Here is a 15,115-nt window from a genome sequence, read left to right as displayed (position 1 = left end):
CAGTCTTTGCTGGGATGCGTCATCTGTTCTCTTTTGTAAAAAATTATACAGAGATAGGAAGGCAGGAAAATGGCACCCTTCTCCTCGAATCTGCCACGTTACAGAAGGCTAGCCCTAGGCAAGTTCAATACAGTATTCTTAAGGTCTTGAAAGAATTTACTAACACATGAAGTGAGTGTTATCAATGGATTTTGATCTCAGTGGTGCAGAAGTGTGGAGGCTGGAAGCATCAGCTAGTGCTGGAAATAGTAAAGTTGCCCTACAGTTGAGATTAGGCTGCCTTTGTTGAGCCGTGCTAGTCCTTTGCTTACAGGATTTCTTATTTAGGGGGACAATTCAAAAACTGGGTCCCACACTTGCAAGTCAGGAGTTCATTTGGCTTCTCAATCCACTTCATATCTATATCCTGCTTTAAGATTAAAGTGTCCACGTTGCAAAGGAAATCGGATGACACGCACAGGGTTTATAGTCAATTGCTTTGCTTTATTGTTTTGACATCAGCAGAACTGTGGAAAGAGACTTACAAATCTTATATGTACAGATGTTTGTAAAAGGAGTGAAGTAAGACAACCAGTGGCCAATTTAATGCAAATCTCTGCAGGGTTTGCCGTGTGGCCCCAAGCCCCTGGTGCAGTACAGGTTGTGAAGAATGCATGTCATAGCACTGATTGAATCACAGTTCTCTAGTAATGTTGGAACTCGCTTGATTTTGTGAGTGGAAATACTTGGCTGTATCCCACTCCAATTCATCATCACATTCAAACACAGGCTCCTCCGCAAATGGACCTTGTTCCCACCCAGAAGCCAGGATTCTATAGTTTGGTTAAATCCTAACTTAGAATTGGAGCTTGATCAAACTGGGAAGTGTTCAATCGTGCTCCGCCTACGAGACAAAGAAGGAACAGCGAGGGAAGTGTGAGCACAGCAAACAAGCTGCGATCAGCCCAATGCCGGCAAACCTCTGTTTAAATAGAGTTTGTTGTGTTCTCCAAATGCAGCCGCAAAATCCTGTTGCGATGTGACATGAAAGAAATGGTTTTATTCTAGTTCCACCAGCTCATCTCCTTCCCCAACAGTTTCGCCAGCCTTGCAATGCACAGCTTTCACCTGTGGTGTAAAGGAAGAAATAATTAAATCTTGTTCTGAAAACAGGGCCAGGGAAGGGGTTTTTTTTGGGGGGGGGGGAGGGGGATGCTTTTGGTTGTACAATACAAAAAGAATAAAAGATGGACTCCCATTTATAAGATCTCTCTGAATGCATGAACTCAAATTCAAAAGCAACTTCTGGAATGTAATCAAGCGTATTGTTCACGTCTTTGTACTGTGCTTCCATTCCTATCGAAACACTGAAATGCAGCTTCTTTTAACACATCCCTCCCCCAAGCCCCGGAGTAGTTACACAATGCGCTAATTTAGATGTGGAGTCTTAAGAGTTGCAATGCTGGTTATGTTTCTTGGTTATCTTTGCCACAGGTGCCTTAAAGCAGCAGAAATAAAAATGCAAATTGCCTTGGTGGTGCCTTGCACAGAGAGAGAGCAAGTTTAGGAAGAGAAATTGGGATAAACAATTTCCTCTCTGAAATCAGGCCTACAGCCTGATTCTTCTTGAAACAGTTAGCACAGCAGCAGAGAAAACACCTGCACAGAGATGCTTGTACCACCCCTGTGCAAATCTGGGCTGCTGCTCCAGAGCTTGCTTGTATGAGAGATGAGCCCCAACAAGCTGTCAATCCAGTGCACACACTCTTGAAGCCCTGGGCTCTCAAGCTCCAATTTCAAATATGCACAATGCTGATAAGTAATCCGCACACTCTTCTTTGTAAAAAAAAAGAAAAGAAAAGGCAACTGCCTGCTTTGCCCTGTTTTGCGTCATACAAATGTTTTCCACAAAGGCCATAATCTTGGGAAAACAAACAAGATAGCAAGGTTTCATTCCCCTGATAACAATATCATTATTGTGAGATTATTAAGAGTCATGAGTAAGATCTGATTACTGAAAACCAGTGTTCAGACAGGATTGCCAGCTCTGGGTTGGGAAAAACCTGGAGATTTTGAAAGTGGACAGCAGGGTTTGGGGAGGGACTTCAATGGCATATAAGGCCATAGACTCCACCATCCAAAGCGGCCCTTTTCTCCAGATGAGCTGATCTCTGTTGCCCGGAGATCAATTGTAATCGCAGATCTCCAGCCACCATCTGGGGTTTGGCAACCTTAACTGCAGACCAGGAGTTGGTCAGTCTTGGGATCAAAGCTCCATTTAAGGGTCCAACTGGGTGCTTCCCAGTTTCAGAGCTATCATGTGGCCCCCAACCTTTTTGGCATCAGGGACCAGTTCCATGGAAGACAATTTTTCCATGGACCGGTGTGTGTGTGTGTGGGGGGGGGGGTATGCTGGGTTTTTTGCCACCCCAGGTTGCCCCCCTGCCCTGTCCCTGCCCCCTATGTGGGTCTTTAAATGAGGGGTAGGCGAAGGTTACTGCCGCGATGCCCCTTCCACCCACCTGGGACGTGGGCAGATGAAAGAGGTGGTGCTTCAGAGTGAGGTCACGCTGCCTCTTTCGTCAAAAGGGGTAGTGGAGCTGCTCTGCCTCACTCTGTGGCCTGGTTGCTAACAGACCACGGACTGGTACCAGTCCATGGCCTGGGGGCTGGGAACCCCAAATCTAAAGAACCTTATAGGTAGCTTTGCATACATGGTTTGGCCCTGCTCCTGACACACGCCTCAACAGATGACATTATAGATACCTTGAAATCAACGCACGTAGAGAGGCAGACGGTGTTAGCAACAGAGGTCCTGCTCCACTGCCTACACACAAGTGCCAACCATGTGCTGCCTCTGTCACTGGGAATGCTCTAAAACAAGTTTGTTACAAGGGCCAAATCTGACATAAATGTGACTTTGTGGGACTGGGCCATGTGTGTCATAAAATGTAATGCCAGGTAGTGGAGATATAAACTTCATAAAGGACAGACAAACACAAAGTTTTAAAAACAAACTTTAAATAACACATGTTTAAAACATTAGCATTCTTGCAGTACTTTGTTTATTTAACAGTCTCTGAACGGTCTCTGATAACTGACACCTCTTGCTCTGAGGAGCCTTGGCCAATAGAAGGAAGAGAGGCTTGTCTCAGTAGTTCTGCTGTGCAATTGAGAGAGCCTGGCAAAGCAAGCTCTCTCTTCCCCTCTTCCTCCCCAAGGGATGAGCCTCAGCCAATGGAGAAAACAGAGTCTCTGCTCTATAGCTCCTGTGTGATTAAGCAAGCATGGCAAAGCAAGCTGTTATGCAGAAGGAAGCAAGAGAGAGGGAGAAGGAAGCAGATGACAGCCAGTTGCTCAGGAGCCTGATAGGTCCCCTCTGAGAGCCTAATCTGGCAGCATGTTTTACACCTCCACTCTAAAATGTGGTGCTCAGAATCATGGGGATGGAACTCAGGTGCGCAAACTCTGTGCTCAAGCTGGCAACCACATGTATGCAGGGAGTGGGGCTAGCATGCTCCTGCTCACAACCCCTCACCACTTGCTGATTTCAACAGACACAATGTTGTTTGTAGAGGGACATAACACATACATACACAAGCAACTCCTGATCCAAACTTGGCATGAGAGGGAAAAGCAAGCTGCTGTTTCTGGGGAAAGAATTCGAAAGAGCGGCTGGTTGCACACAAGCCCTTGGCCATGTGCTCTGTATTGTGGGTAATAGGTCCAATTGTGCATGGCACATTTTGGGAGTCTCTAGTACATAAATGAAAACAGCTGAACTGTAGTCAATTTTTTGAAGGGAGGAAAAGGCACAAATTAAGAGTTTCCAAGGGCCACATTCCAACTTGAAGTTAAGTGTGCTCAAACGATCTTAACTCATTATGTTGGATTGTGGCCTAGGCCCAAATCTGGGGATGCAGCCAAGACTAATTTCATTTTGAATAACTGATAAACATTTCTAGATCCAAAGCCTGGTGTGCCACCACAGTTCCAGAATGATATCATGCAGTTCAAGACTGATGCCAATGTTAAAAGATTTCTGTAGAATAATTATACATCTATTTTTATCCTCCTTCCTCCCCACCCAAACTGCAAACCGTCTTCAATATGGTAAGCACCTCCAAAGCTTCCAATCGTATAATGAAGCATACCTTGCCAATTTTAGCAGCAACCAAACTGTTCTGCATTTTCATAGCTTCGATCACACAGATCTCCTGCCCTTCAACAACCTGGTTAAAAACAAGAAAAAATGGTTAAAGTGCTGTCAAGTATTGCCTAAAATCAGGGGGACAGGGTTCTAGTGAAGACCAGATAGACAAAAAAAAAAATTGATGATTTTATGGTGGTGGTTTGTGGAATTTTACTTTATGAACTTCCTCAATCAGATCTCTAGAGAAGCAGCTTATTCCTTTCCTAAACAAAGAAAATATAAATTCAGGTAGGTAGCCATGTTGGTCTGAAGCAGCAGAACAAAGGTTGAGTCCAGGATAGTTGCACCTTTAAGGCTAACATGTTATTCAACGTATAAGGATTGTGGGTAAGATGTAGGTGCCACTGGACTCACATTTTGTTCTGCTGCTTCAGACCAACACGTCTACCCACCTGAATCCATCTTCATGGGAAGCACCACGTTAAGCCGTATGGAAGAAAATATTAAAACGTAATAAAATAAACGAATCACTACAACACTACAACGAATCACTACAACTATTTCAAAAAGGTATATCCTATCCCACATGCAGAACACTTTAGCTTTATTCAAACTTCAAACACATCAAAACATGATGCATTCAACTTTGGTGAAGTTACAAACAGATTACACAGATATTTAGGATGTGATTTTATATTTTTGATACTTGTCTTCAGGGGTCGTTTTGTAGAAAAAAAGCTGGTGAAGCTCATCCAGGGATTGTTATGAAGCTGCACCTACTATTCAATGGACAAGGTGGGAAGGAGGAGGTGGAACTCTCAGAAAGATTCAGGAGCTGCGCTCCTGTGAGCTCCCGCTGAATCCGAGTTTGTCTTTAGGCAAGGGTCACCCTAAACAGAGTTGAAAGCCTACTTAGTCTACTGAACTCTAAAGCTGTAACTGCTTAGGATGGCTCTGTTAGGGGCCCTAATAGCATCCACTTTACACCCTCTGCAGAACACAGATTCTGGTTCCCATCAGGGCTATGTACATTTCACAGTTCTGGTGAGAAGTGCTGTCAAGACACAGCTGGCTTAAGGTGATGCCATGGGGTTTTCAAGGCAAGAGACTTTCAGAATTGGTGGTTTGCCATTGCCTGCCTCTCTGTCATGACCCTGGTATTCCTTGGATGACTCCCATACAAAGACTAGCCAGGGCTGACTCTGCTACACTCCCAAGATCTGATAAGACGGGGCTAGCCCGGGCTATCCAGGTTAGGCTTCACAGTTCTATGCAAGTGCATATTTTGGTCCACCATTCAGCATCAGATTTTCTTTCCTTCCTTTTAAAAGCATGGTTCTAGTTCTTGTAGCTGTGAAGAAATCTGGAAGTTATGCACTCAAAATTACCTGATTACATCTCCCAAGCCAGAGAAAAACTTAAGATTGTCAGACATCAAGGCACAGTCTTTTAGTGCTCCAAAGCTTCGTGGTCTGCATCAAACATACTTGAAGGGGTCCTTCTCCCCATATGAACTCTAAGATTCTTAACTACAAGGTTTGCTCTTTCTTTCTCTGCTCCTTAAATGAGGGACATCTATGGCTGCTAAGGGCATTTCCCGTGGCAGCTGCCACAATGGGTTGCCAGTTGAAATGAAGGCTGCCTCCTCTCTTACCCTGTTCCTAGGGCAGTTAAAGGCTATACATCATTTAGGCAAGATTTAAGCCTGACTTGGCTGTAAGTGTTTTGGCTATTGTTTTCATAGGTCAGGTTCTGGATGGTTTTTAACCCTTCCAAGCAATCAGGGATGTGGCAAGTTGACCCAGGAAGTCATGGCGGGGGGGCGGAATTGGTTTACCATTTAAAGTGTTCTACAGGCACCAAACTCCTGTTGAGCCTTCTCCTCAATGAACTGCAGTGCCCTGAAGTCCCTCTCTTCTCTCCCCACCACTTTTGGAATTGGGGTGACTTTCAGGGAAATGACTCCCAGAGAAACCAGTCTTTGCAACCTGAATTGTTAAGTATGTAATAAGAGCAGGTAAAAACCCTGACCAATTTCACACTAGACTTTTAATCTTGGTTTAGCCCTGTCCCCAAGCTGACATCCTACACTAAAATCATAGAATCATAGAGTTGGTTTCTCTGATTCCATGATTTTAGTGTAGAATATCAGTTTGGGGACAGTTAAACCAGGATTAAAGGTCTAGTGCAAAATTGGTCCCTGTGTTTGTGTTATGTCAAAGCTTCCCCTCATGTCCATATCGACATGGAAAAGTGCAAACTGAACTGTTCTGCAGTTTTGGAAATGGGGTTGTTCTATACCCCAGCAGGATAAGCCTGGAAACGTTTGAAGGCATCCTCTGAACCTCACATTTTCCAGACTTGAAGAGGCCATGAAGACTGGAACTCTAGGTGATCCCTGGCCACCTGTTTTCTTAGCTAATTGCTTCGCCTTGTCCTTAAAAATTTGCAAGCCTCAGAGTGATCTTCTCAACTACATATCTGGGGTGGGGGAGAGTACTTCAGATGACACCAGTCACCTGTCCACTGAGCTGACCTTTGCAGTGAACTGTTCACCTTCAAATTTTCCAAACCTCTAATATGACCATCTCAACTTTACAGGGGGAAGTTACTCTAGATCAGGGGTCCCCAACCCCCGGGCCATGGACCGGTACTGGTCTGTGGCCTGTTAGCAACCGGGCCGTGAGTTCTATAATTATTTCATTATATATTAAAATGTAATAATAGAAATAAAGTGCACAATCGTATAATCCTGAAACTATCACACACACACCCCCGGTCTGTGGAAAAACTGTCTTCCATGAAACCGGTCCCTAGTGCCAAAAAGGTTGGGGACTGCTGCTCTAGATGACCCATAACCACCTGTTCACCAAACTGTTCACCTGCGACCCCTGACTACTTGATTTCTGAGCTAATTGATTCCCTTTGTCCTTATTTATTGTTCCATTATTATCACATTAAGTTTCAATGCTGTAACAGTTAAAAAGGATTGTTTTCTTAAAAATAAACAGTTTTATAGATTCCCAACTGTGTCTTCTGCTTTAAAAATGGTAGGGTCAATTTGACCCCATTTACATTTTTGTGAAGTTTTGACGTTTTCAGTGAGGGGTATTTTTGACCCCAATTCCAAATGTTACTCTCCTTTGTCCTGCATTTCTGAAGGAAGTCATTCTTGAGGCCTGGTTTTTTTCCCTTAGTAGTTGATGTCATAATTGAGAGAGCTATCAGGTTTCCATTGCTTTTTGCTGTAATATGGGGTCACTTTGACCCCTATGCTGAGGTAGAATAGTTGGGTTTTTTCCCTTGGGAAGGCTAAACTGCTTGATTTCACTGTAAACTGCTTTGAACAATAAAGGGTAAGAGCAGAGCAAGTCATTAAATTAAAGAAAAATGACACAAACTAAATATTGGCATCAGAGAGACCACAGAATTCACCTTCTCTTGGTGCAAAATTTCACTGCTTCTTTTTATTCTGTTTTGGTGCAGAGTACAGAGATACACACATAGCTTATTAGCCCACAGTATCTCCCAGGTTTAGAGGAAGACACCAATTTGTGCCTATTAGGAAAGCCTTATGCTGCCAGAACAACAAACACCCCATCTCTGTACTCTTTCAGAGTCACATTCTTGCTTCCTGTTTCTGAGTGTTTGAACTCTGCTAACAGATGCACGCAAGCTCAAGGTAGCCAGCAACCTAATGGGAAGCTCCATGGATTTCCAATAAAATTCCTCTAGAACCAGATGGCGTGGGGTAGGCATGGGTCCATCTTGTGCTGACAAGATATTTCTACCTGATAGGACATGCAGCTTTCCAGGAAGATGGGCAATTCTGTTTCTTTGCGGAGAAAATCATTTTCCCAACAAAGACAAACATCAGAATTTACAGGTGGTGTATATTATTTCTCCCCATATCAGATCCGAAATCAGCTGTTCATTTTGAAAGAGGGGATACAAAGCATGCCACCTCATGCAGGAAACACAAGACCCTGAGGGACAGACAAAGAGAAAAACACACAGAAGTGCCCCACTTCCTTTGGAGACTTTATACTATTCCAGATACGGTAGCAATATGAGATTCTTCCTATAAGTGGTCTGATATATATTGGGTACAGGAACTAAATAATAGATATGTATAATTGTAACTATGAAATTATGTCTTCAAGATTATACCACCCACTTATGCAATTTTGTCACTGGAAGCACCATATTAAATGACAGGGCAGAACGGATCTATTGCATGAATAAAATGTATTTGTTGCACTAATTCTCATCACCACCGGACTTTTGTCTCTCCCCCGGCACACCTGCTGCCTTTATCCAGCAGCACTAAGTTGGAGCCTTCATACACCTATTCTTTGTTGCCCCACCAACTGTTCCTCACTTCTTTCATCCTTTCTTAGCATCTGATACCAACTCTATTCAAATTCATCTTCTCTTTCTCTTCACATCTCTCTGTACAATGGAGATACCTGACTCTGTGTATACAAAAAAAATTGTGGAAAGGAACCAGATTCTGTGGCCCATGAGGGGGAAAAAAATCATTTTAGGTATAGTGAAGTTGTAAATCCAGATAAAGGAGCAAGACTTAGCCTTGGGCCTTGATACATTTAGTTTACTGTATCCTGCTTTTCTCTTTTATGGGCACCCAAAGCAGCTTATAAGACCACTCTTGCAGACTTACAATTTTACCCTGTGAGGCTGGGGGAGAATGGCTAGCGTAACCAAGTGAACCTTTGTGCTGGAGAGGGGGGATTTGAGCTAGGAGCTCCCAGATTTTAGTCTGATACGCTGATCACTACATGATTCTAGCTCTCAGCATGGCGATAAAGTCCTTTGGTGTTACAGCAATTCTACATATTGCTCAAAGTGAGGTGGGAGAATTCTACACAGATTCTCAATCGGTAATAGGGATGCCAGACCTGCCAGTGGGGGTCCCCAGCTACCAGAACAAACCTTTCCACTGCCAATCAGCTGGCTGGCGGGGGGGGGGGCTAACCCCCAATATTCTAGCGACATGTCTATGTGACTCTAGCGTGACTCGGAAGCAACATAGGCATGTTGCCCTGACATCCCTGACATGCCTACATCACTTTTGAATCATGTTACGAGTCACGTGCGTACGTAGCTAAAATGTGGAATGAAGTTCTTGGCAAGGCCCATCCTCCACTGGCTGCCCAGAGGGACAGTCAAGTTCTGACTTTTGACAGTCAAACAACTCAGGTCTTCTCTCAGTACAGTAAGCACAGTTTCACTGAAACCACTGGATCTTATTTTAGGAACAAGATACAAAATATTCTCATATTAACAGTGAGAAACGTTCACTTTTCCTCTAAGCTTTATGCTGAATCTCTTAAGACCTCATACTCAAATTAAAAAAAATAAACTGTATCTGCCCACATATCCCCTTCCCTTCCCGTATTTTCTACTCTTTTGGGGGCATAAATCTGTCTTTTTTGCTTATGATACTTTGTAAAGAGCCATGTACCCGGGTGGTCCTACAAAGAACAGGGACAGTGCTAAACAGATATTAATTCTATTTGTAGGAAACTGTGCGTATCTCATGTCTTCACTGTCATGTGCTATGAACATGTATTAGACATATGTAACATCAAAAGTCACCAGAAATTCCTACTGTAGTTACAGGAAGTGAAACAGACATACTAGTACTAATCTGATGTCATTGTGAATACACAGTTCCCTACATGAAAATATACTCATATAGAACAGCAATTTAACACAGCTCCGAGCCCAGGATAAATGTGAAAGCATTCCAGTGTAGTCATCTCCTACTGACTCACAGCTAGCATCTTCCTTGAGATGATCCTATGAGGTTGGTGGTTGTATACGAGTGATGCAACCATGTGGGCAGGTTCAATGGATCTTGCATACTGAGCTGGCATTCCCTGGCCCCACTGAAGTCAGTCAGTTTGAACATACTGAACTCTGCATTGGATTGTCATCTCTGTACACAGTACAAAAGATTTTTGGAAAAGTTTAATCAGGGCTTTTTTTAAAAGAAAAAGCCCAGCGTGAACTAATTTGCATATCAGACCACATCCCCGACACCAAGCCAGCCAGAACTGCGTCCCTGTGTGTTCCTGCTCAAAAAAAGACTTGAATTTAATTAGGGATGCCAGTTTTCCCTTTGTGGTGGAAGATCTCCTTGCCCGTGGCTAGCTCTGCCTCCTGCACCTAGCTGGGCAAGCAGGGAGGAAATGCTGGAAGAATGGTGGGGTGTATCATGCCAACACTCTACTGCAGGGGTCCCCAACCCCCAGGCCATGGACTAGTACTGATCCGTGGTCTATTAGCAACCGTGCCGCAGAGTTAGGCAGAGCAGCCCCACCACCCTTTTGCCAAAAGAGGCAGCGTGGCCTCACTCCAAAGCACCACCTCTTTCATCTGCCCAGGTCCCAGGTGGGTGGAAGGGGCATTGCGGCAGTGACCTTCTACCACCCCTCATTTAAAGAGCCGCATAGGGGGCAGGGATGGGGTAGGGGGGCAGCCTGGTGTGGCAAAACTCCCAGCATACCCCCCCACCAGTCCGTGGAAAAATAGTCTTCCATGAAACCAGTTCCTGATGCCAAAAAAGGTTGGGGGCCACTGCTCTACTGCATCACCCCTACACAATAATGTCACATCCAGGTTGAACCGGAAGTGATGTCACTGTCCTGATGATGTTTTCATGACCTTGCCAGTGACAGCACCTGTTCCCCTGAGTAAATCTTCCACTGGTTGCTAGCCTTGAACTGTCAACCCTAAGTTTATTCACAGGCAACCTCCTCTGCACCATCTCAATTTAGAATGGTCCTATTTCTAAGATCTCTCAGAGATCTCACAGGTAAGCTCAAGTTATTTCTAAAAACTATGAAAGACTAGACCTAGAAAAGCCCTTTCTATCCCTATGTCAGGAGGAGATGGATAGCATACAAGACTAGAATCAAGGCAAAATAATTACAAGCCAAGCTGACCATTGAAGAATGATGGTGACTACTTACAATTGCCACAAGTTTTCCAAGCTGAGAGGAAGTTTGTTTCCAGTATTCTGCCCTAGAATTCTGAAAATTGGGGACTTCTCTAGTTTCGTTACAACAAATGTATCAACATTTTTTCTTCATTAACTTGCATCACGCTTACAAGAAACACATGTTTTCACAAACGCAGATTTGCCAGCACAGTTTTCTTCAAAATTTCTACCCTACCCAATAGTTGTCAGTGATTCCCTGGGTTCTGTACATGATCCCACAATGGTTTTTTTTTTTTTTAAATCCCATGCACACACACAGGGACCTGTGAGATGCCCCCCCCCCATGAACTCCAGGGGCCCCATCTAATTTCTTTATGCATCCCCTTCAATGTCACCAGTTTGCACTCAGACATATTTTATACAAGTAATTTGAAATTGTATTCTTTAGAGGGAAATTACCCAGTGGACCTCTGCAGAAAAAGTAGCCTAGTTAGGAGAAAACTTCTATTTCCATAGATACTCAATGTTTAAATACTGTGGCATTACTTCTAATAATAGTCAATTTGTTTAAAATGGCTCTAGTGGAAAGTGTCACTTAAGCACTCACATTTAATAATTGTTCTTTATGTCAATTCTTTGTAGCTCTCTTTCCCCACTGTGTTGCAAAGCAGCAAATCCTAAAATTAGCCCCCAATATCTCCCTTTCTTCTTTCATTCATTCTCTTGGGCTTTGTTCAGTTTCTTTTACTGCATAATTGTTTGTATCTTTTTGCCTGCTAGTATTATTTAAGCCGGAAAATGAATATCTTAGAGACCTCTAAAATATCCCCTTTCCTCATTTAAGGATTAAGTTAGGCTTCTTAAAATTCAATAACTTTTCTACAGATTTTTAAAAGATATTGATCAGAAGTAAAAGCACAAAAGTCACACTCTTATAGTGCAGTTTGCAACAATGAAATTGCATTCTGATTAAAAATTCTTTTTACATTTTAATTGTGGCTTTAGTGGGGAGTGGGGGCCTGAAACGATCAAATAAAAATCAAAAATCCAACCCTCAGAATTCTTGTTCATATGAGGCCATTATAATGGATTTCATTCTTCTTACTTTCTCCTGGTATCCAAACACAAAACAAGTTTACTCCTCAGAAGAAACAAAACAAACTACTGGGATTAAAATGATAATTAAAATATTTAATTTCATTGTTCAGTGACTATGAACAAAACTATATTTCCTTACAAAAAGATTCCATGCATCAAATTCTCTAGATTTCCATTTAATTAAAAAACCACATAGAGGAAAAAATTACAAGGGAATGGAATTTGGGATTATGCATGCAGTAATGGTGGCTTATAGAACAACTGACTTTAGGACTCAGGATGCGGTCTTGAAGGTTACAAGGTGCTAAAGGAAGTGTCCTCAAGGCTTTGCTTGTTTAACAAATTAAATCCTGGAAAATACAAGAGCAAGGTGGGGAAGTTACTTTCTTAATCTGTTTTTACTACATGCAAACCAATAGCGGGAGTGTTAATTGTCCTCCTTTTTTAACATCCAGAGGTACAATGAAGAGGGCTCTTGCTGAAGAGATCTTTGTGAGCCCAGCTCACTCCCCTAAGACTTTTTGTGAATCATCTGATAAAGACTTAATGATTGTGACAGGATGTCTTCAATGTTAGGCTTGCAAAACAGTCACAAGCCCCGCCAGTCTTTTTGATAAACCCAATCGGCACTGATGTATTTCTCCACTCTGTCTAATTGGTGTAAAGTTTGTAGATCTGAGTCTCATATCTTTCACCCAGCTTGCTGAGTCCTCTCCTTTGACACCGGGTCAAGGTTCACATTCGCATCCGATTATCAAAGTGGCATTCATTAAGCAGTGGCCTGCTTTGCACCAGAACGAGTTAGCTTGAAGGAAAGCTCAGCCCATTTACTCAGCAGATTTTAGCATTTTAAGGAGGCCCAAATGTCACACAGTATTGCTACGTTCTGAAGAGTTTCAGACATCTCCAGCTGATGATTAATTGTGAGTGATGGGAAATAAAATCCAGTAAAGCCAGCTGCTTGCCAGGGTCGGCAAAATTACTATAATGGATATAGGCTGCCAATTTTCCAGTTTTACTGGCAAGTCTTCCAAGTGTAATTAAGGGAAGTTATAAATGATATGGAAATCTATCAAGTCCCATTTATTTCCAGAGGACTCTTTCCCTGGGGACTTTTATCTTCAAGCTTATAGTTTGCTTTGTTGCACTGATGATTTCAATCACTTCTTATTTTCTATTAAATCTCCCAATATCAAACCATAAGAATTAAAGCAACAGAACCCTCTTAAGGTCATTTGCTTTTCTCTTTTTGCAAACTAAGTTGGAACCTGGTTTGCTTGGCGGAAACTCTTAATTTAAAAAAAACCTGCATATTGCTTTTTAAACCAGATGGAAGAAAGAACAGCATCTCCCCAACTACAACCAATAACAACAACCTTGAAGAAATTGCTAAGATTTTGACAGAAGGGGATGGTTTTCCCCCACCCATAGGAAAAGAAATAAAATGTTAGCATTGCTTTTTTAAAAACAACAACAACAGCGGCCTTGGTGCTAGACATTTAGCAGAGGGTGGTGTTGATCACTAATGTCGTTTGATTTGGAATAAAAGCATGAAAATGATGTGCAAGGGTCTAAAATTGGAGAGGTAAAGGATGAGTGCACCGTATTCCATTTCTCAATTTCATCCTTCAAAACCACAAAATGGGGGTTATACAGTTACTGGATGAGATTTACGGTAACAGCTGTGGTCCTCCCACACAAGGGAGGACCTTCTAATGGGGTAAGGTCTGTTTTGAACAGACGGAGAGTTACAAAACAAGGCTCACTATTAAGGACGAGCTCTAATATCCCTGGATAAAGAACACAAGAGCAATAGTCAGATTGCCTTTAAGAAACTTGAAACCCCATATTTTGTTGCTCAGCACACACACACACAGAACCTAGTGGTATTTTAGAAAGTGCAAAGTGTTCATAAATGACAGGATGCAAATGCAAGAGAATTTTCCCCCTCCCCTCTACTCTCTAGCCACTGCAAAGAATGCATAGGAAACTGTGCCAGTGGCATATGGCTTTCTACTGTGCTAAACATTCATACAAAAGACAGGTTCATCAGTCATTGGCGTATCTGGGTAAAGAGGAAAAAAAATTAGCTCCTGATGGATGTTATTTAGAGCTTACCTGCTGATAATACATTACCAAGGCTGGAAACCCACATGACATTGGAATGGCAGACCATGAAATACAGCACGTGCAAGAAACATACCATGTTTGCCAGCTTATCCAAAATAATAAATAAGCTCTTAAAACCCCGTGCCTAACATTGGGCCTGCTGCAAGGAACCCTGGGTCAGTCCTACACAGGCCAATTAATGCACAGCATCTGCTGCACAGAAGCAGCGCACGAAGCACTTCCGAATGATTTCAGCAATTAAAAGAAAACTGTTTCCTGCCTGTTCTGACAGCAACTGTTTCAATGCAAGAGTGAGCATCAAATCATTGTGTGCAGCTGAAAAAAATTAAGCTTCCTTTTTGGGGGGTTTGAGGGAGAGAGAGAGAGGAAGAGGGTGGAGACGGGAATTTTGTACGGTACAGGATAGTTCTTTTGTTGCTCTGCATTGTGTTTTTCTGCCAAATTAGACAGAAGGCTCGAAGGACTTGTGGGGCCTTCTCCTGTACCACCTTCTGGTGCACTGGGGCTCCCTAAAAAGATGGATCAATATCAACCCTGCTGACTCGTCTGCAAAAGTGAAAACCCTTCAATTACATTTTTGAGACCTTTATATTTTAGAGCACAGGTGTTTGAATAGAATGAATTTGAAAAGCTCAGAAAAGCTCGTTGGGGAGGGATGGGGGGAGGTCTCACACTCAACTCTTAAGCAAAACACAAAATAAAACAAATTGGAGGCGATTTAAAAAAACAACTACTAAACCAACATCTCTGAGCAGTTTAAAAGCACAGTTAGAATCTTATTTTAATGC

General features: G+C 42.7%; 1 protein-coding gene across 1 annotated transcript in view; it reads right to left on the bottom strand.

Moving 5' to 3' along the window:
- Positions 1 to 462: 462 nt before the first annotated feature.
- The window catches only part of PCCA (propionyl-CoA carboxylase subunit alpha), a 336,154-nt gene continuing 321,501 nt past the window's right edge, over positions 463 to 15,115 (bottom strand). The window contains exons 23-24 of the mRNA XM_060233665.1: positions 4,134 to 4,211; positions 463 to 1,107 (exon numbers count right to left, since the gene is read on the bottom strand). Of these exons, the coding sequence (XP_060089648.1) occupies positions 1,039 to 1,107; positions 4,134 to 4,211 (147 nt within the window). The 3' untranslated portion in view covers positions 463 to 1,038. The remainder of the gene's footprint in view (positions 1,108 to 4,133; positions 4,212 to 15,115) is intronic.

The sequence above is a fragment of the Heteronotia binoei genome, chromosome 3 (genome assembly GCF_032191835.1).
Source record: "Heteronotia binoei isolate CCM8104 ecotype False Entrance Well chromosome 3, APGP_CSIRO_Hbin_v1, whole genome shotgun sequence".
Lineage (NCBI taxonomy): Eukaryota > Metazoa > Chordata > Lepidosauria > Squamata > Gekkonidae > Heteronotia > Heteronotia binoei.
This window is presented reverse-complemented; position numbering and strand designations above follow the sequence as displayed.